The 21,599-nt window shown below is 42.6% G+C and overlaps 1 protein-coding gene across 1 annotated transcript; it reads left to right on the top strand.

Moving 5' to 3' along the window:
- Positions 1-1,983: 1,983 nt before the first annotated feature.
- On the top strand, positions 1,984-10,921 carry CDK1 (cyclin dependent kinase 1). Its single transcript, XM_030275768.4, has 8 exons — positions 1,984-2,083; positions 2,756-2,806; positions 4,226-4,382; positions 5,428-5,551; positions 5,942-6,112; positions 6,654-6,817; positions 6,934-7,075; positions 10,083-10,921. Exons 1-8 carry the CDS (start codon positions 2,005-2,007, stop codon positions 10,194-10,196), a joined length of 1,002 nt encoding a protein of 333 aa, XP_030131628.2. The 5' UTR covers positions 1,984-2,004; the 3' UTR covers positions 10,197-10,921.
- Positions 10,922-21,599: the final 10,678 nt, after the last annotated feature.

Genomic DNA, 21,599 nt, shown 5'->3' with positions numbered 1-21,599 from the left:
CAGTGGTGGGAATACAGGATTCAAGGTAAACAGAGAGCCGTGAGCATGCTCACCATATGCTGCAAAAATTCCCCAGGAGGGAGGGGAAAGTGGAGGGGTTTTACCCCTGAAACACACTCAGAGGGAGGAGTTGGATGGGCTGCCTCCTGCCTTTGCCATGGGGTAGGGATGAGAAGAAGGAAGTGTACCATAAATAGCCCTGCTTCCTGGAATCACCATCCCAAAGAAATGCTTTAAGGGAGAAGCTGCACGTTTTTGTTTGCAGAGCCCTGCCCTGCTTACATTTCAGACAAGCAGCAAAGCCATCCTTCAAAAATGCTGTAAACCAGTGCAATGAAGTAATTTTAAAAGGCAGTAACATCAGCAGCGTGAAGAGGTGCCTGTGTATCCCCCCTGCAGGGACTGTAGGTTTCCACAGAAGCTGTTGGTCCAGGACTGCCAGTGCTGATGATAAATTGGTGCTTGAGTGGGTCAGCAGCACCGCAGAATCCAGAGTGGAGCTGTCCTGCAGGGGAAAGACTTGTAAAACTAGAAACTTTGGCTAAGCTATTTAGCATTTCAGTTTCTCAGTAACAAAATTTGTTTGGAATATTTTCCCAGGCTTTTTGTTAACTCATATACTGTAGCACCACTTTCCTGGGTACCAGTGGAGGAAGGTTGCAGCTGGCAGACTGCTCGCTGAGCAAGGCCCACAGGTGCCTCTCCAATTACATCTCCAACCCTTCTTTCAGAAGCTGGGATAGCACAGCGACTAATCTTTCTTAATCTGGGAGGAGGGATGCAGAACTTTAATTTGCCTACAGACACACATCCTAGCTTCTGGGGAATTAAGTTACCCAATGACCTTTCATTAAGGCACACGCCTTAAAAACAGCTCCCAAGGCCACAGCAGCACTGCCCAAATCAGTGCCCATGCAGCCAGAAATAATGAATTTATGGTCTGGCTGGCCATGGGATCCAAATCTAACAGACTTGATTAAAAGGAGAAACTGCAGCATCCAAATGTAACAGACTTGATTAAAAGGAGAAGCTGCAGCCTAGCCTGGTCCAAACACAATTATACTCCCCAAACCATGCCAACAAAGCCCAATCCCAGTGGTACCCAGGGTCCAGTGAAGAGACATAAAGTTGATCAAGAAACAGGAGCATCTCTCCGAGGAGGAAAGGCAAAAGGAGCTGGGGCTGTCCAACCTGGAGCAGAGACAGCGGAGAGGGAACATCATCCCTGTGTGTCCCAGGAGGGAACACCGACCTTGTGTGTGTCCCCGGGAGGGAACACCGTCCCTGTGTGTGTCCCGGGAGGGAACACCGTCCCTGTGTGTGTCCCTGAGAGAGAACACCGTCCCTGTGTGTGTCCCCGAGAGGGAACACCGTCCCTGTGTGTGTCCCCGAGAGGGAACACCGTCCCTGTGTGTGTCCCGGGAGGGAACACCGTCCCTGTGTGTGTCCCGGGAGGGAACACCAACGTCCCTGTGTGTGTCCCAGGAGGGAACACCGTCCCTGTGTGTGTCCCAGGAGGGAACACCGTCCCTGTGTGTGTCCCAGGAGGGAACACCGTCCCTGTGTGTGTCCCCGAGAGGGAACACCGTCCCTGAGATATTCCTGAACCGTCTGGAGTCTGTGCCGTGTGCTCTGGGACGGCCCTGCATGAGCAGAGAGGTGGGACCAGGTGACCCACGGTGTCCCTTGCAGCCTGACCCGTTCCGTGACTCTGGACCGTGACCGGTCCCAGCGCCCCCGTGTCACCGGCTCAGGGCTACGCGGAACGACCCACCCGCCCGGCTAGGTTGCCTCCACTCGCGCCGTCCGCGAACCAAGGGGACGTCCGGCGCACCCTCAGCCTGCCGCGCCCGGCCGCGCAGCATTTCTGTACTTTTTCCCACCCCCCTCACGGAGGCGAAAGCCGCCCTTTGAGCCTCGCTTTGGCGCGGAGCGCGCTGATTGGCCGCTTTGAACGGGCCCGGCGCGGCGCCATTGGCGGAGCGCGGCGAGCGGCCGGTTCGAATGCGCTTGGCCCCGCCCCCGGCCCGCGCGGCGCTGCGGACGGGCCTGTGCGGCGGCGGCGCGTGCGGCGGCTCCGCAGGTGAGGGGCGCGCGGCGGGGCCGTTAGCGCGGGCCGGGCCGGGCCGGGCCGGGCGGTGCCGCTCCTGCCCCGGAGAGCCGGACCGGGAGCGGGGCCGCGTCTCGGGCCGCCGGAAGCGGGGCGGGGGCTGGGCTGCAGCGAGCGCGGCCGGCGGCCGGTGCCCGCCCTGCCCGGAGCCGCAAGGTAACTCGGCTCCGCTCGGTGTCCGTACCCCCCCGGAGCCGCGGGGAGGTGCGCAGTGCCGGTCCCGCTGTGCGCGGCACTCCGGTGGCGCTCCGGGCCGGTGTCCCCTGGCGCGGCCAACACCCGGTGACACAGCGGCGTTCCTGTCTGTTTCTAGCTCGTTCTTCTTGAGCGAGTGGTTAGGTAAAAACTAACCACTTTTTTCAGTTTCCTGGAGGAGCTTTTTTCAAAGCTTTTTTAATTTTTTTTTTTTCCTCCTTGGAATCGTTGCCCGCTCATACCTTGGGGTATAGTTTTTCTAGCTGGAATTCGGAATAAATATGTTCTGTGTTTTTGTTGATGAGAACAGTTAAGTGTTTTACGTTACAACTTAATTTTGTGAGGCACAACTCGCTTCTAAAGACTTGGCATAGGTTCAGTGACTCGTCTGCGCTCAGGACAGCAACTGTTCACCCTCATTATCTGTTTCTTTTTTCCTGTCCATTTCAGGGATAACCACAACAATGGATGATTACACAAAAATAGAGAAGATTGGGGAAGGTAAGTATGGGGAGCAGTGAGCTTTTAAATGCTCCACAGTTTGAGCTATGAAGCGTCCCAGAACATCTGTGCACTCTGCCTGTTACAGGAAACACTGAGATTCAACCAAGTGGCTAAATAAGCTTGTAGCTTAGTTACTGTGGTACTTATCTATATCTCTAAAACCCTCCAGCCTGCCCTTTTTTGTGAAAGTGACATGGTCTTTTTAAAAACAGCTGATCAGTGCTGAAAAGTATCTGCCTTCATTTTGCTGGCTAATGCTGTAACATTAGCCATCTCCAAAAGGGAGAAGGGAGAAAAAGTATGTTCTGAGTCCTGAAACCGGCTTACAGTTTAGGAAGCTCCCCCATTTCTCTGAATGTGAGTTTACCAGCTGCCCCTGAAGTTGTGCAATGTGTTGTTTTGCTTGGAGCTGCTGGTAGGGAGTACTATTTTCTGGATTGTTCTGCTCTGATGATATATGGGCAGTGTGGGTGTCAAAGGAAAGCAAGATAGCAAAGCTCTGTGGAGAAGTGAATTTTTAGCATTTACTTCACATTGAGGCACTGAGGAGATGGCTTCAGTGCAGGTGTTAGTCACAACCCTCGTGTTACTGGAAGTCCAGCCTGTGTTCCTTGTAGAAATCAGTGTGTTTTATAACACACTGTATAAGGCCTTATGCAGACTTGAAAATTTGAAGTGCTATTGCCCACTCTGAGGCAATAGCATAAGGTGTGCTTGGATCTTGCAACAAAGCTTTGTAACCAAAGCCTTGTGCATGGATCTTTTTGAAATAAACTAATTTGGGCTTCATGTGAGGGATTAATATTTCAAGAAGGGTAAAAAGAGAAGGCTTATGCTGTCTTAGTTTGAGGGTTCTACTTCTGTGAGCACTGATAATTAAGATGGATTGATTTGAGATTTACTCTTGGTTCCAATTTCAGCTTCTGCTGAGACCCACAGCACTAGCCTCTCTCCTGCACTGAGCATTATGCCAGAGGTATTTCTACAGCTAACACCCATGGATGGCTGGATCTCAGACTGCAGAAGGAGCACTACTTCCATTTCCAGCTAAACCTTTAGCATTTTAATATGATGTATCAATGGCAAAATCATAATCCTTTATAATAATCTTGCCTGGAAGTTAATCAACTTGAAACTCAAATAGTATCTGATTTTATAACTACATCTTCCAAATACTCGCCTTTCACACTTAGGCTTCTAAGTGCCCTGTCGTAACAAATGCTACACTTCATGGGTGGCATGCTTTAAACAAACAAAAATATTGCTCAGGTAAACTCCATAGCTAAGTAGTAGTTTGTAATTTAAACCAATATTCCATTTGTAAGGACTTTTCCTATGTTAGCAGCTCGTGTTTACAATATTATTTGTACCTGAAGCTGGTACTTCCTGTATTTGTTTCACTGTCTTTTTGTTCAGGTACCTATGGTGTTGTGTATAAAGGTCGTCACAAAACCACAGGCCAAGTGGTTGCAATGAAGAAAATACGTCTAGAAAGTGAGGAGGAAGGTGTTCCAAGTACTGCTATCCGAGAAATTTCTTTATTAAAAGAGCTGAATCATCCCAATATAGTCTGGTATGCATATACTGGTATTTAGCTAAACTCTTGGAGGAGCACTAGGTTCCATCAGATCATAAATTATTTTCCCACTCATCTAGTAAGGTGAGAACCTCTCTGTTTAATGCAATGTCTGCTTTGCAGCAAATACTTTAAATTCCATGTTTGTGCCAGTTTTCTAATTAAGCCTTCCTCACGCTGCCTCTTTTCATTCTAGGAACCTAACAAATTTTTCTTAATTTTGAAATTTCTGTAAATTCAGAGAGATTATTGTGAGAATGGAGGCATACTTTATGAAAACTGGCTGTAGCTGTTACTTCAGGCCGTCTCAGAAGTTTATTTACCACCTTGGAATAGGCCATTTGACTTAAGTGTTCTCACGTTCTCCCTGCTGTTCTGTAGCAGGAATTTAGATGTGTTTTTATGCTGTCATAGCTGGCACACCTGAGCTGTGAGTGAAATTTCCATCAGTGACTGCTTGACATGTAAAAATGATTGCAGCCACTGTCTTCCCCCAACATACTTGCTCTTTGATGCAGCAAAATACTTGATCTTTAATGTGCCTTAAAACTGGCCAGATTCCAGCCAGGTAGAGACTCAATGTATGTATGTTTGGGTTTAGGAATCCTTACATTCCAGTAAGGATGAAGAAGATCCTTAAAATTGTGTGCAAATCCTGCTGTGTCTATTATATTATTATTAAATATTTCCTTAAGTTTCTAGTAATTCAGGCTGTGCTGTGACAAGCCAGCTTCAAAGAGAAGCTAGGCACTAACACCCACAGGTGGAGTTTTTTTAATGGCAAAAGTATTTTTTCTTCAGACTCCTGTGTCTGACTTGAGAGGACATAAGTTTTAGAGGAAGCATATAGGCTTTTATCTCAGTTTGACACTACTTCAGATACACTTGATTTTCCAGATGACAGTATAACTCAGCCTGTTGTTTGAAGACTTTTAAGACTTCCATAATAGAAGCCTGGAAATATCAGCTTGTATCCCTGTTAAGAAAAGAAATGGGAGTGCATGCATTTTGCAGTGGAAGTAATTGTATACTCAATTTTTAGTCTTCAGGATGTTCTCATGCAGGATTCAAGACTGTACCTTGTCTTTGAATTCCTTTCCATGGATCTCAAGAAATATTTGGATAGTATTCCATCTGGCCAGTATTTGGAGCGTTCACGTGTTAAGGTAATGAGGACAATTTCTTAACCTAAGAGGGAATTTAATGATGACCTACAAACCATAAGCAGCTCTTATTTTCAGTATAATTAACTCCTTGAGGAGAAATGAAAGGTTAAATAAGCTGCTGTAGATAATAAGATGAATGTGAATTTTGCTTTCGAATGCCACTTGAGAATCTTTTCATTACTGAGATTAAACTGCCTTAAACTAATCTTCAGAATTATTTTGTGTAGCTTTTCAATTGATATTAACTCAGTATCTGCAATGCTTTGGATCTCCATTTCCTGCTGCTGTGGGGAGAGCTAATGAAGGGAACACCTTTGTGTTGCAGGACACTGACATGTACTAAAGGTAACTTCTTTCTTTCTTTCTTTCCTCCTGCCTCATCCTTTCTAGAGTTATCTGTACCAAATTTTGCAAGGTATTGTCTTCTGCCACTCAAGAAGAGTTCTGCACAGAGACTTGAAACCTCAGAACCTCCTAATAGATGACAAGGGAGTGATTAAACTGGCGGATTTTGGACTGGCTCGAGCCTTTGGAATTCCAGTGCGGGTCTACACGCATGAAGTGAGTTGGGACATACATACCTCTGCTGGTTTGGATAGTGTGTACTTGCTTCCCGCTAAGAATGATTCTGAAACAGCTAAAGAATCAGTTTTTTCAAGCTATAAGCTAACAAAACTATGAAAAAGTTCTGTTTCGTTTTCCACATCTTTGATTGTGACTTCACTCTAAGGTTCCAAAGCATTTTATGAATCCCACTCAGAGTGAGTCAGGTGGACTCAAACTTGTTGCTTGCTGTCTCATAAAGGCATTTTTGCTTTGCAAAGCACTCAGGTTTGAGGGGTTTTGTGGCTAGGTGCCAAAGGATTCCTGCTCTTAGGGAAGTTGTGCAGACAGCTGCTTTTTTTTGAAGTAGAAGCTACTGCAATGGAGTTGCTTTGTCTACAAATGAAGTTTGAAACCAGTATTATACTTCCACTAAAACTCAGGGTACTGGCTATTTTTAGCAAAAAAACTGAATGCTACTTAATAACAAATGAGCCATTTATCCTGCAGTCAGTTAAAAGAACTGATTCCACAAACTCAACCTTTCCTTGTTCCACAGGTAGTAACGCTGTGGTACAGGTCTCCAGAAGTGCTGCTGGGATCTGCTCGTTACTCTACTCCTGTAGATATCTGGAGCATAGGAACCATATTTGCTGAGCTGGCAACTAAAAAGCCACTTTTCCATGGGGATTCAGAGATTGACCAGATCTTCAGAATCTTCAGGTATGTAAGGCTGAACCTTGGCTTGTTAGCTGTGTGGCACTACACAACAGTAGTGTGTAATTAAAAGCGTAATAGCACATAACAGATTTCAGACTAAATTGCTTATGCTTGCACAGAGCTTTAGGGACTCCCAACAACGAGGTATGGCCTGAGGTGGAATCCCTGCAAGACTATAAAAACACATTTCCAAAATGGAAACCTGTCAGCCTCGAAACACATGTCAAAAACTTGGATAAAGATGGACTTGATCTGCTGGCTGTAAGTAGTCTGTCCTAAACTGCTGATTAAGAACCTGAGTGGGCTGTTTGAAATACTCCAGAATACACAAAGCTGTACTCATCAGTCATGGCTAGAAGGAAAATATGGAGATCTTCAAGCTATCAGCAGTGGTATGAGCCTTCGTTCTTGTAGAACTGACACCTTGTGTGACATTCACTCCTTTCACAAGTAACGCCAGACTATATTTCACATGAAGCAATTATGCCTCAGCTTTTTTATAATAATAAGCCAGGTACAACTTGAAAGTGAGGATGAGTCTTTACAAAGAGGTTTAAGTGAATACTTCTGCCCATAAAGTAGCTTTCAACTTTCTGCTGCTAATTTCAGTTGTGATGTGGCTGTGTGACTGCCGAGTCAGTTGGAAATGTTTATTTTATGGTAGCATGTGGATCAAACTTGGTGGGCTCATCTTGGTTAAACTTCTTTGATGGCTTACCTGAATAAACAGTGATAGAAACAGCTGAATGTATTGATTAGCTGGGACAAGAAACTTAGTTGAAGTCTGTCTGTAGTGTCTGTCTCAATTGCCCTTAAATTTGGAGTTAAGTATTTTTGACTGTGGTGCATTAATTTTTAATTGGTATCTTTTGTGTCTAGTGTGAATTTCCTTTAGTTCTGTGGCCAGGCAGTTGAACTACCACACCAGGCTTTTAATTGGCAAGCTCTTAATCAGTCTTTTCCATTTAGTGCTCTTCCAGCTCATGTGCTGCCACTGAGGGCTAATTTTGGTCATATCCCAGGTGTGCTGTGAGGTGTCCTAAGGTACAATAATGTACCTTGGTTGTTCTTTGGCTGTTCTAAAGCTGCATTTGTACAGTGCAGACCTACAGGTGGGGGTGTGGGCTGACACTTCAGAACCCTGTTGTACAGCAGTACCTGTGTACCTGGCTCATGGCTGTAAGCAGTCACAAAACAGTTCATTACCCTCATTGGGAATATGGCAGAATACTCTGACTGAAGTAGTGTTACCCAAAAAGCTCAAATGGTCACAATTTCTCAATTTTTTTGGGGGGGACGGAGTCCCAGTTCACACTGACAGCCTGAGCATTTGTTGTCAGTAGTTGTCCTGGATAGCTCTGTACCTTCCAGCACAGTTGTCTTATAGAGATAAGACCCCTGACAGCATCAGGGGTTTATTAAATCAGTTTGAAATAATTGTTGCTGACTGTATTTACAAACTAAAATCAAAGGAACAGGCAGGAGAAACAGTTGTATGAAAAGGATCTGCCAAGGGCTTATCTGAGCTTAGATGAGGCTTCATTGTGTGAAGCCAATGGTTGGGGCTGCTTCTAATAAAGGCAAAAAAAATAATTAATGGTGTTCTTCATGGTGTTAGCATAATTCTAGTCTCAAAGCATATTAAGTTCTCTAAAGTCTTTTACAGTTCTGCCTTAATGTTAACATTTTAGTTTCCTATTAGTGCCTGGTGACAGTGGCATTCCTGATTGGAATCCCTTTTAAGTTTCCTATGGCACTTTTATGCCTTTTAAAGCCATAATATAACTTTAAAGGCAACAAAACTAAATAGTTTGTTCTAGAGCACAAGCTCAGATATGTCAATAAAGATGTTTCAATGTTTACATACATCTCCAACAGTCTATAGAAAAAAATTAAAAGAGCTTTTGAAAATGTCTTAACACAAAAATGTGTAATTCAAATTGCATGAGTGAGGTTGTGAGTTTAAGACCTTCAAAAGCTACGTGACTTCTATGGCCAGCATTTCAAAATTCTAAATGATCAGAACAGTAGGTGCCAGGGAAAAGTAATGCTTTAGACTGCTCAGAGAAGTTTCCTTCACTTGCTCCATCACTTGTGGTGCAGTGTCACAACATCCATTTTTCAGAGAATTTTCCCTCTTTGAATCAATTTTGAGAGAACCTTTGATATCAGAATTAACTATAGGACGCTGTTCTAGGTATAGGTAATGGGAACCTGCCACAAGGTAAAATTGGACATGCAAGGTTAAATCTGGAGGCAGCATTGCATTTGGCAGAAGTTCAGAGAATATAAATGCAAATTCAGTGGTTTAAATCAGCCTGGAAGACTCTCTGCAGAATGAAGTGTAAAGATAATTAAGTGTCAAGACTGAATACTGGGCAGAGTAAGACTGGTTAAGTTTTGTTCTGGAAGACAGATTTGTTTTGTAGACAGGGGAGAGGCAGCTGGTGGAATCCTGATTACTTGAATTTGTAATGGTCTGTCCTTTAGTAAGGAGAAATAAAAAGACTGCCTGTTTTGGGTCTAGTACAAAACTGCTGAATACTTCATTCTTTTTTTGACCCCTTGCATGATAGAAGCTCTAGATACTTTTTTATAATGGCTAGAAAAATTTCCTCCCATTTTAGAAACTTCTAGGGATTATTTTAATGGCTGTGACATCCCCTCTTTTTGCTCTCATTGCCTTTATTGAGGTATTCAGTTGAAGTATTTTATTGCAAAGAGACTCAAGTTTTAACTGTTTTCTTCAGTTCTATCTGCTTGTAGTCTACTTTCCAATTTGGATTTTGAAACTGAGTGAGCATTCTCTTATTTAATAGTAAAGTCACCAGCCTGAGCAGAAGCCATTTCACATCACTTTGTTCAATGTCAGTAACAAAACAAGTGTCAGACCACTTGTCCTTAAAACATTTAGGGCTTTACCAGCCTAAAGCTTATTAATTTGTCTCTGTGAGAATCTAAGACAATTATTGCTGCTTGTTGCCTGGTTCTGGATTTAGTTCAACGGATGTGTGGTACCCAGACATAGGCAAGGGCTTGGTTATTGAACGGGGGGGTAAATGGGATTCTTCATTTTCTGAGATGTTATGTACTACTACTGACTTGTAGAGGAAATAACCTCTCCAACTAGGAGAGCACAGAACAAAGGGGAAAAATGTCTTTGTACTTACTTTATTATTATTATTATGGTTAAATAGAAATTTATTTAACATGATTTTAGCTCACCTTTCAGGAGGAAGTAAATCTTTTTGGTTTTTTTTTCTTCCAGAAAATGTTAATTTATGATCCTGCAAAAAGGATTTCTGGCAAAATGGCCTTGAACCATCCATATTTTGATGATTTGGACAAATCCACTCTTCCTGCTAATCTGATTAAGAAATAGACCTTTGGACTAAATCATCCAGAGTGAAATAATTGTGATCACTTTTACTCTTAAGTCTGTCATTTGTATGTCTGTCTTTTTGCTCTTAAGATTGGCTGTATTCAGTTTGTTTTTGTTTAAGTGTTATCTAAATGTAAATATTAACCTGTTAGTGCTGAGTTCAAATGCAATGCAAATATTGCTGCAATTAATGCAGTCAACTTTCTATAAATAAAGCTTTAACCTCATTGAAGGACTGAACTTATTTCCAGGCCACAGCTGCTCTACAGAAGGACTCCTGTTTTCTTTGGAATGCACTGGAAAGGTACCACTTGGATAAAAATGATAGGAAATTATCGAGTTTGAGTTGTTTCAGTGTCATGTCAGTTACACTTTTACTTGAGCATGGCAACCGATGTGCCAAAGGACACTGTGAGATGTGCTGAAGAACCTCAACTTACAAAAGTGTGGATGGCCAAACTGATTTTGAGTTTTTGAAGGCAGCTGCAAATCATTATTTGAGATAAGTCCCTTGCTCTATGTTTTGTTATTGTCTTGGAGGCCCAGACTTTACCAAGATGTTGGCATGTGAACTCCTGGGAATTGTAATTATAAACTGAGATGCCACATGGCTCCAGACTTTTCCATAATTAAAACAGAAGCTTTTTAAAGCTCCCTGGCAATTAACTGAACAGGAGAGAGTATTGTTAAAAGTTCAAATAAAGTTCAAAGGTGTGTACTAATAACAGATTGTGTGTTGGTTTCCAATTCCTAGCTCCATTGTTGCCCTTCAGACACATCAGTAGGGATGGGTGTGTACATCTGGCCTAAGTTTTATTGGCTCTAGGCACTATAGTGCTCCTTTCCTTGCTGGTTAGGGGCCAAGGCTTGCAGCACAGTGGGGAACAGTATTGCAAGTGTTTAGATTTCTAAATCGTGTGTGAAAGCACTGATATGAACTCTAAGCAGTGAGGTTTGTAGGAGCCCTGTCCTACAGCTGCTGAATCTGGACACTAAAGGCAGCAGAGATGATGATATCCATCCAGTTCATCACATGTTGTGTCCGTGAGTAGCTGCAAGTGTTAGACCTGGCTTTTGTTAACAAGCAGCAGGGTGTGAGATAAATACCACTTGGGCTGTTACCACTGTTCTTTGCAAAGTGGTTCTTAATCTTCAGAAACATTGGAGACTTGGTTTAATTAGAATCATTTGATAGCAGAGCACTGAGGAGGAAACGTTTCTGAAATCATACAGGTAAGTTACTTAATTGAAGGCAGTGGGGGAGAAGATTGTGATGGCTGACTTCTTTCTGTTAACACCAGTGAAAGGATACAATTTCAAGATAAAGTGAGACCTAATTTGTCTCTATTTGCATGTAGTAACTTGATACAGTATTTACAGGCCAAGAGGTTTGTAATTGTGGCTGCTAATTGGTTACCTTGGTGTAGAAAAAGCGAGGAACCTGACCTTATTAACCATTAAAAATCAGAAGCTAATGCACAGACCAGGTTCTGTCTGTGTGGAAAATATTTCAGCTGGGCAAACGAAAGATTTTGCTGCAATACTGGGAAAGCCCAATTTTTGTTTTGTAAGTAACTGGTGTCTGTCTCAAGCTAAAGCATTCCCTGTATCACATTAAGCTATCGTGACTAACAAATTAAATACTAAAATTTCCAGAGAGTTTTTCAAACAATAACTTACTCCAAGTCTGCAATCTTTCTTTTTTAGCCAGGCAGTGTAACAGCTGCTGTGACATCAGTGTAGCGCTGAACAAGGTATTATAGAGCTCTCAGTAAAGGGGAGGGGCAGGGGAACACAATAGTGTCTGTCCGTGCCTCAGTGAGATCGGGTGCTGAGTATCATACTGAGACACCTGACTCACTGGCACAGCTCCACTGTTATCAATGAGGCAAAGTTACCAGGCAAATCAGTTCCCTTATGGAAAATAACATCATCTGCTCCCGGTAACTGCCCTGCTGCCTGCACCTAGCATGTGGAAGGCTTGTGATGTTCAAGGTTTGGCCACCTAAATCTTGATTTTATTCCAGTGAGAACTGGGTATGCCTTGCCCTTTTAGGGATTTAACCCACTGTGGGTGATAATCAGCAGACCTATTTATTAATACCTATTGCAATAGCTCTCTTCCGAATGTTGTAAGAACTGGGGATGAAATGACTTTATTTAAAAGCAATGTGCTCCTGTCTAAAATGAAGTTCTATAATGTAATGTTGCATCACTATTGCCTCTGGTACTATAGCTGTTCAGTATCTTGTTTTCTACTAGAGCACAAGTAAACCCCAGCTGAAAATTATAAACTTACCTTGCTGTTTGACTTTACTTGCTTGTCCTCCATACCATTAAAAAGCAATGTAGGTGAAAAAGTTTTGTGTATGCAAGAATAGGATTTTACACAGAATCAAATTGGGGTTTTGGCAGTGTGTTGGGATTTTTTAAGTCACTGAATGCTAGCAGGCTGCTGAAGTGTGGGGTAGGTGTAAGTTTTATATTGGTCCAGAGGAAATGGGAAATGCCCCTGCTGAGTCAGAAAGAAGACACCTACTCAGCCCAATTGCATTTGCTACACTTAAAATTACTTTAAAGCAGCAAATGACTTGGAACTTACCAGTGTTCCCATGTTGGTATCTGGGGTTACTTCTGAACAGCCAATTTTGACCAGTGCTATTTCCTTCTTGGTGCCCACAGACCTGCACAAAGGCACAGCACACCACTGCCTCCAATTTTATTTTATATTGGGTTTGTAAAGACTGCATGGGAATGAGGAAACACTGATATGTGGGCCCTACTTTCATTAAGCCTGACTATTTCTTCACCAAGCTCCTTGCCTTATTTTCTGATAAGCTGCATCAATTTATGAAGCAATCTCAGAATTTCCATTGCTTTGACCACCAGCTGCTCTGGTTTACATCTGCTGCATCAATGGCTCATTCCAGGTAATGGCTTGTGATTTTGTTCCCACTGAATTCCTGTATAAAGTATTGTCTCCTCGTGTGTAAATGTCAGCAGGGTACTGAGCGTTGTCCACTGTTGTTGGGCATATTTTACTTCAGCCTGGCTATTTCAATAAATTATTGTTGTGTTTGAATCAATAGCAGGCTATTGATGCTGCTGCTAACAGATTGAGTGATTTCAAACCTGTATCTCCAGTACAGGTGGCTGGCTGCCTTTAATGGAAGAATTGGAGGGGAGAGCTGGTCTCTCCAAATTGCTAAAGTGACAGGCATTATGCCCTGGGGAATAATTAGTGGCTTTACAGCAATAGTTATATTCAGTTCCTTGAATTTAATGAAAACCTTTCTGCTGACCTCTGAAGAGTTTAGATTAGACTGTTGGAAGAGGATTTCTTATAAAATATTTTCAACTATTTTAAGTGATAACCAATTGAATTCTTAAAAAAGCCTGCATGCCATTCACAAAATACCTGGCCAAATGCAAGGCAGAGTATTTGAGAGTCAAACCCAGGGATCTGGATAATTTCCAGAGTGGATCCAATCCTTGGGCCTGAGGAACATGTTTTTCCCATGACAACTTGGACTTGCTGAGCAAGACCCATGGGCCCTTCTAACCCACCTAGGGCTAAAAGGCCTTCCCTCCTTTTCATTTGCTCTCCATCTACTCCTTTTCTTTGCAAAAAACACATTAACTATCACTTTTCCTGCCAATTGTTGGTCTTTCAGAGGCGGGTGGGGCTTTTTGTGTAAAAAAGGAGTGATTTTGTGCCTGTATCATTAACAGTGCTCATTGCCATTTCCAATTACCCTTCAGTGCTATTTTTCTCCTCTCTTATCTCATCTATTGCCTTAAGAGATATCATAGATGGACTTTTTTTAGCGGAAGAGCATCACAGCCTAGCCAAGGGCTGGTTCTGCATGTCCTGCTTCCAATGGGGACTAAAGACAGTGAGGAGGGTGAGCTGACACCTGAGGGGGTCCCATCTTGACTCTTGCAGGGCTCTAAAATGCTCTCAGTTGGTGGCACGGGGTGGGGGTGAAAGGAGAGGTCAATCTTTTCCCCCTGTAGTTTCTGTCAGTGGATCTGCTGTGAGCAGCTTCCTGCTGGGGCCTGGCACACCTCCGACCCCTCTGGAGATCAGGAAGGATTTAACTAGTTTAATCCTTGCCTGGTTATTTCCTGCCTGGATTTAACTAGTCAAAGGCAGGCAGGGAGAAGACTGACTCTTGGTGTCCCTCTTGGTGGGTCATCTTTGGTAGCCCACCAGAGGATCTCAGCCTTCCTTGTGTGATCTCAGAACTGGCTCAGAGTGACCCAGTCCTTGACTTTCTGTGCTTCATTTCAGCCCTTTGCCATGTAAGCTGTGGCCAGGAGGGCAAATGTTTCACAGCTGTTTGCTGAACTGTGCTTGATTTGGGCTCTGAGCATGTAACAATTTATATTACAAATGTACCTGAGACCTGTCAATTTTTCTCCCTACAATCCAGATATATTTCTGAAATATCCATTAACTCACTGGCTGCAAGAAAGGAGGGGGGACTCTCTTCTCTTAGATTTTTACTTGATATTTTTTTACTTTAAAACTGTCATCTGATGATGAGGAATTACAACTTCTATGAATTACCTCACCCAGTTCAGAATCTCTTCCCGAGGTGTACTGGAGCTACTGAATTCCTGGGAAGCTACTCAGCATCCTTTGGTGACAGGCAAAAGGATAAAAAGAGGAAGCAAATCAGTGTAGAACATAGAAAATTGGCAGATGAACAAGAAAGCCTAAATTATTTCTATAAGGAAAAAAATATTTGTTAAAAGTTGTCAGAGAAATGATCATGAATAGTATAATAGTGGTTAAAAGATTTCAGGAAAGTGTACATTATTTATTTATTTATTTATTTTTAATCTCATGGTCTGAATCTGGTACTTTTCCCTTAATCAGTAAGTAAATAAATTTTATTTTCTTTCTTAGTATTTGGGGCTTAATATATAAATGTATGAAAATAAAAACAATGGAACTGTAACAAAGATTATTTCTGAAGAGCTGCAACAGGACATGTAAAGTCCTGATGTGTATTTGGGACAAAAGTTACATTTTCTTTTTATTCCTAAAGTCTGTGTTGGCTCTCCCTTGGCCACGCGGTGTCACTCTGGCACCTCGGTACCGGCAGCCAGGCAGGGGGGCGGGGAAGAGCAGAAAAACTCTCAGACTCTCCTGGCTCCATGAAAAATTGAAGGGTATTTATTTTCTGGTAGGCAGCCAGGCTGAAAATAATATCTGAATTGAAAGCCTTTCATGAAACATCTGGGCAGTTAAATTTTGCAAACTTCAAAGATGTCCAGTACCGTACTGACATACTGATTTCTTTCTTTAGTGAAGAATCACTTAGGCTAATGCACAAAAGGCTCTGTAAAAACCGTTTCAGGCTGAAATTAATGATCAAAATGACTATGCTTAATAAAGCAACTATCACAGGAGTGCCAGTCCATATAGTTAAACTACAACAGACTCATAATCAGTCTCTCCAATTGCTATCAATTGTCCACAGTGGCCAGTTTTGCAGTGATATTTTTGAGATCTGCATGCTTAATCTCCAGATTTTCCATTTTGGATTTGATACGTGTGTGCAAAATTGCACCTGTGGTTTTCTTTTGCAGGCTGTCATTTTTAAAGTATCTTTCATAAGCTTGAATAGATTCTCTGCTGGTAAATAATAGTAATAATAAAGTCACATTTATAGCAGTTGAGAAGCTGGACCTCAACACTGACTTCAAATATAAGGTCTTATTTTTACTTGTTGATGTGTTCTCCTAAATGCAAAAGCTAAAAGCAGAAGTATGTCAAATACTTCCTAGATGACTCGATCTGCTCTTAGAGCCGTGGGATTATACAGTCACATGCCTGGTAAAATTCTTCCCAGTGCTGGTACATGAAGCATTAGGATTTTCTTCTCTCCTATCAATGTACAGGGTGATGTACAGCTAAATAACCACCATAAGTTTATAGTAATAATTCTGTTCATTGAGCTGCTTGAGGCAGAAATGCAACTGCTAATGTGTAGGAGCTGTACTTTGATAATTATTCTTGGGAATGAAAACACACACTAATAATTTTCCAGTTCTCATTCAAGTGCTTATAATATAGTCTAGGTAAAACGGCATTTTTCACATAGTAAAATATCATAAATAAATGTAAATACACAGCAGGTGTCCCTCTGCTATGCCATGTGGACCTGTCAGAGTACTTGTGCTGGTAAGCAGGGAAAAATACTAAAGCAGCTGCTTTATACTGAAGCATTTTCAAAGTGAAGTAAAAATCACACATAGCATACCCATTTCCATAAGTAACATTAATTTTATAGACAGAGATTGAGCACAAAGAAAAAGAAAGTCTTTAGCAGAATCTGTCATTGACTTAACTCTGAGACTCCCCATACATCATCGTTCAGCTCCTGGAAAGCCCAGCCAGGGACTGACTCTGTGATTTAACTCTCACTGCACATCTCCAGCAGCCCAGTCCCCGAGCCACGCTGTGCCCCTTTGCAGCAGGAATGCTAAAGCTCATGTCAGGAGGTTCAGGATGGCTTGCAATGCAGCACACACACTGTCAGCTGCAGGGGAGGCACCAACAAGCACTGCAGTGCTTGAATGGCCCTGTGCTGGGGGAGCTTCAGACAGCACTCAACTTCTTCCTGAAAAGCTACAGGAAAGAAATCTATGGGAGATGCTCTTTTTTTCCTTAAAAAAAATTAAATGTATTCTAACTAGAGTTATCAGGTGGCTACTCCATATACAGTTAAAACTAGACTGGTCCCCTTGAAGAGAAAACTAGAGAAATAAGGTAGAGTTTAATTTGCTCTCATGTCACTAAGAATAAAAAAAATAGCTCTAACATTATGGTTTGCTGCAATGAAAAAATTATACATAGCATTTTATTCATCTATGTAAAATAATTTTTTTATGTAATGTTTTCTTAGTTAAGAATAACCCTGACTTAGAAAAAGACAAGTTTATGGATAACAAAAAGCAGTGCTTGTCCAGGGTTTCCCTTCTTCGGGTTTTGAACAAGTATCAACTGTTTTAATTAGCTCTCAACATCTTTATATTGTCATATGAACTGGGAGTACTCTGCATACATATAACAGTTACTTTAAACAGGGAGCATTTGCAAAGTAAATGATTGTGCTTGACAATCTCTCTGCAGCCATGCAGCATTGAAAAATGGTTTTGCTTTCATTCCATCGCTTGTTTGATTTGATTTCTGTAATTTCTTAGGATAGGAGTAAATGGCCCTAAAATCCATTTGGTATTTTGAAATATGGAGAGTATCTCCCAGCTGATGAAGCCAACAGGCTCGGCGGACTGCCTTTGTGTCTAGGGAGGATGGACATAGCTGGGAATTTGAACTTTGGTGTTTCCAACACCATTTCTGCTATGAGCTTTGTGGGAATGTGGCTGTTTGCCTGGGAGAAGCTAAAGCAAAGTTGCAGGCTCTGGGCCTTCCATTTGTAGATCTCACATGCCAATTTTCCTCCTGAATGTGATTATTACATTTACAACACAACACTCGGCTGAATCTTCAAGAAAACTGAAATCTAGTGTTACCTCCAGCAGAGAGCAAAATAAACACATTCCTGCAGTGTGTTTTTCCATGGCCAGACTCAAATTTCACATCAAACAAATCTAGCAAGTGACAGGTCACAACACATGCCTTTAAAATACCAGAGGAAGGAAAGCTTCTTCAGCAGCAACCAGATAAACAAAACCAAACCCCCAGAATTTTGAACAGCCTCAGAGCATGTTAAAGGCATACCCCAGGCAGTTTTCACTTCAGTAGCCAGCCCACAACCAGCACTAGTTATTCTGCAGTCATTCCTTGTGTTAGGACAGGGATTGTCCTGCTGTCTGGATCTTAAGCCCCATACTGAAAGTATTCTGTTACTTCAGGTCTCCTGGGGGGAAAAAACAACCAAACAAAGCAAAACTAACATGCCACTGCATTACAATTGTGGCTTGCTAAGATTGAGGAGGAGCACATGACAAGGAATAAGCTCACAGGCTTCCTTGATTTACCAAAGGCATGGCCAAAATGGAAAGGTTATTCTGGGACATGACATTACCCTCAAGCAGCTGGCCTACACCAGGTGATACGTGCTGTTAGCTTATGACAAATGAGAGGTAGTACAAGTTTAGTTCTTGAAACATACAGAAAACATAATATAAAACCACCCAAAAACCAGTCTGGTCTAAGTAGCTGAGCATTCAGTAAGTTCCCTGACCAGCAGAAAAGTTTTTCACCATCTGGCCCTACAATTTCAAAGTGACAGGCTCAAAGCTTTTGCCATGATTTTGACAGTGCTTGACTTTGCCATTTTAATAAATTGGCTTCCAAAGGAAAGATTTTTCTATTCAGTGAATTCTCTTATAAGGGCCCAGAAAGACTTTCACCGATTGAAGAGTTCAACTCAGCTTTTCAGATTTTACCCTTGGGAGTGTGGAACAAGAGCATGGGACTCATACAGAAGAGTTTCAGGCCATGGGAGTTATATGCAAGCTGGAGGAAATGTCAGTCATAAAGACTTGTCATTAAAGTAAGTGAAGGTTTATTATTATTACTTTATTGTTATTATTTTAATAATTTCTGGCTATAAAATTATGAGCTATGTGATCTCAATTGGCCCCATAAGACTTTCTGACCAGATAAATGGATCAAAGTGAGACATCAATACTGGAGGCTTAATGTCCTGTGGCTCCGTGGGATTATCAGTGTCTGCTCTCATTGAAAAGGCTTCTTGTTTCAGAGAAGTGGTCACAGCAACAAGCCTGACAGAGCTCAAGAAGCATTTGGATAATACTCTTGGGCACATGCTGTGGGTCTTTAGGGATGGTGCTGTGCAGGGCCAGGAGTTGAACTTGATGATCCTTGTGCATCCCTTCCAACTCAGTAGATTCTGTGATTTTAAAGTCCCTAGGCCTCTCAGAGAGACTGCAAGATAAATAGCCCCACTGTTATAGGAACTAGCTGTACTTGATTGTGGTTTGTCAGCCTAGATCTGCTGGATGAACACAACCACTGCCTTATACAAAGCACCTCAAAAAATTCCACCTCCCCACACCAGCCTGCTGCAAGGGCCCAGAGGGGAGGGGTGAGGCCTGGCTCAGCTGTCCCCATCTGTGTGCAGGGACTGGTCCCCCAGAGCTCTCTGTTGATGGCAGCAGGTCCATCCCAGGGCCCTCCTGGGCCTGTGCCATGCCCAATGACCACGGTGGGCTCAGGAGGTCACTGCCCCAAGGAGCAGTAACAGGGCTGGCAGGAGCAGTGAAGTGAACAGACCCACATCTGTTCTATAAAATGCCCATCACTTTCCTGGCAGCAGGTAAAATTACAGCACTAGGAGTGTTTACCTGAAGAGATTGGCAGAACATCCCCAAGAGCTTCATCATGCTGAAGAAAACACACAGCTCCAGAGCCTCTCAGATGGACACATCCAAAGCATGTGAGCATCCCCAGTAATTTCTTCTTCTATTTAGTCACATGCAGGTGCATACATTGCATTCCCTACAAGCCCACAGGCTGCCCCCAAGTGCAGTGTGTATGACACAGGCAGATACATCATCTGAAAGGCTGCTCCAAGGAAGGGGTGAGCCTCTCACTTCTGTGGGAGGTCAGGGAGGAGACAAAGAGGAGTGTTCTCCTTCTGTTGTGCAAAGGACAGCAACACCAAAACACTGAAATCTTTCCTCAGGCCTTGCTGTGTGATGGAACCAAGGAAGAAAGGTTACATGCGAACAATTTCAGGAAACTTTCAGCTGCAGACTGAAAGTGAAGCAACGGCACACACAAAAGGATTAAACACCACTTTCTCTCATGATCTGCAGAATTCTCTTACCTTTCTTCCTCAAGATCCTCTGAGGAGATGCCCTCTTTGAGATCCAAGCTCCAAATTTTAGACAAGGCTATGGCAGATGACTCCACAACAGAAGAACAGGTCAAAGTGTATGAGTAGTTTTACACTAGGAAAAATAAAAATATTTTTAATTAAAACTTTTTTCCTTCCAAAACAAAAGCAAGAAGGCATTACTGCACTTAGTAGAACACAATTTCAGCAGAAAAATATGGATATAACAATTCAAACCTATGCTGAACTTTGTAGATTAAAGCCCATTGAAACAAAGCCCAGGGGAGGAGGAAGAGGAGGGGAGGGGCTGCAAAAGCTTCTAGGGAACAGGAGGTTATAAAAACTGAAGGTGCTCATTCAGAGTTTGTTGCTGGAGGGCAAGAGTCCTTAGAGCTAAAGGAAGTAGAAGGTAAACTGCTTCATGTTTCTTGGGTTTAAATGGATCTTTTTCTTCTATTCCAGTGTAAACTGGAAAAGGAGATTTTTTTTTTTCTCTTCCAAAATCTATAAAAACTCTCTGCATAAAATCTTCCATCCCATGGAGCATCAGTGGTTGCCTGCTCTTAGCAGTTTAGGTCTGTGTTTGTTTAACCTATATGTTTGCTTCTAGGCTGAACTAGGGGCTCCTTACAGCTTCATCTGTCTAGTTCTGACATCCAGGACCTCAGCTGGCTATCAGCTTTCTTCTGCTGCTTTCACTGGGGTTGGCTTGTGCTAGTTCATGACACGCGGGATGCCTCTGGTAAGAAAATAGCTGTAAATTCCCATCATCTGTACTTCAGTCACTGCTCCCTGCTGCTACACTACACTATTGTGCTAAAGAAAGAGGTGTTTAATTAAGGAATAAGTAGTAAAGCATCTAATAACTGTAGGGATGAGCTGCCATGTGGGATATCTTGACCACAAATCCCAGCTGGTCACTAATAGCAGGGCAAATGCTTTGCTCAACACTATAAGAGGGAATTGTACAAGTAGGTGTGGGGCTCTGTGCAGCTGATGCACTTCCAATTAACTTCCACAGAGTACTTTTCTATTACTTTTTCCCTGTTTAAGGAGGTAATCCACCTACTTAAAAGAAGTGTTGTGGTACTAAATGAATTAATCTTGGTAATATGTTTTTATAGCACTGCCTGCTCTACTCAGAAAAAGTTAATGATCAGCTACTACTATTTCCTGAGGCTCCCAACAGCTCGTTCAGATTTTAGCTTGCCTTCTTTAGATGTTGTAATGCCTTTTTTGACACATTTTCCTCTTCTCCTGGCAATCCTCAAAACCCTTAGAACAAGCAGGTAAAAGATCCCAAACCAGGAAGAGAGCCTGCTATTTCTGAGGGAATATGATGCTGTTTTACAACCATCCACACAGCTCTGTTCTAGTAGCAATGCAAAGGCAGATTTGATCTGAGGCAGGCTCCAATACCTACAATTCAGCAGAAAGCAGAGCCAAGGGGAAGCCATCTGTGCAGGTGGCACTCATCCAGAGGGAAGGGTGGGAAGTTGTCCTAACGACTCACCTGTGGCCCTGCCCAATGAGTTGTTCCAGTGTAGCTGGAGGTCAGAGG

This window comes from Taeniopygia guttata, chromosome 6 (genome assembly GCF_048771995.1).
Source record: "Taeniopygia guttata chromosome 6, bTaeGut7.mat, whole genome shotgun sequence".
Taxonomy (NCBI): Eukaryota; Metazoa; Chordata; class Aves; order Passeriformes; family Estrildidae; genus Taeniopygia; species Taeniopygia guttata.
This window is presented reverse-complemented; position numbering and strand designations above follow the sequence as displayed.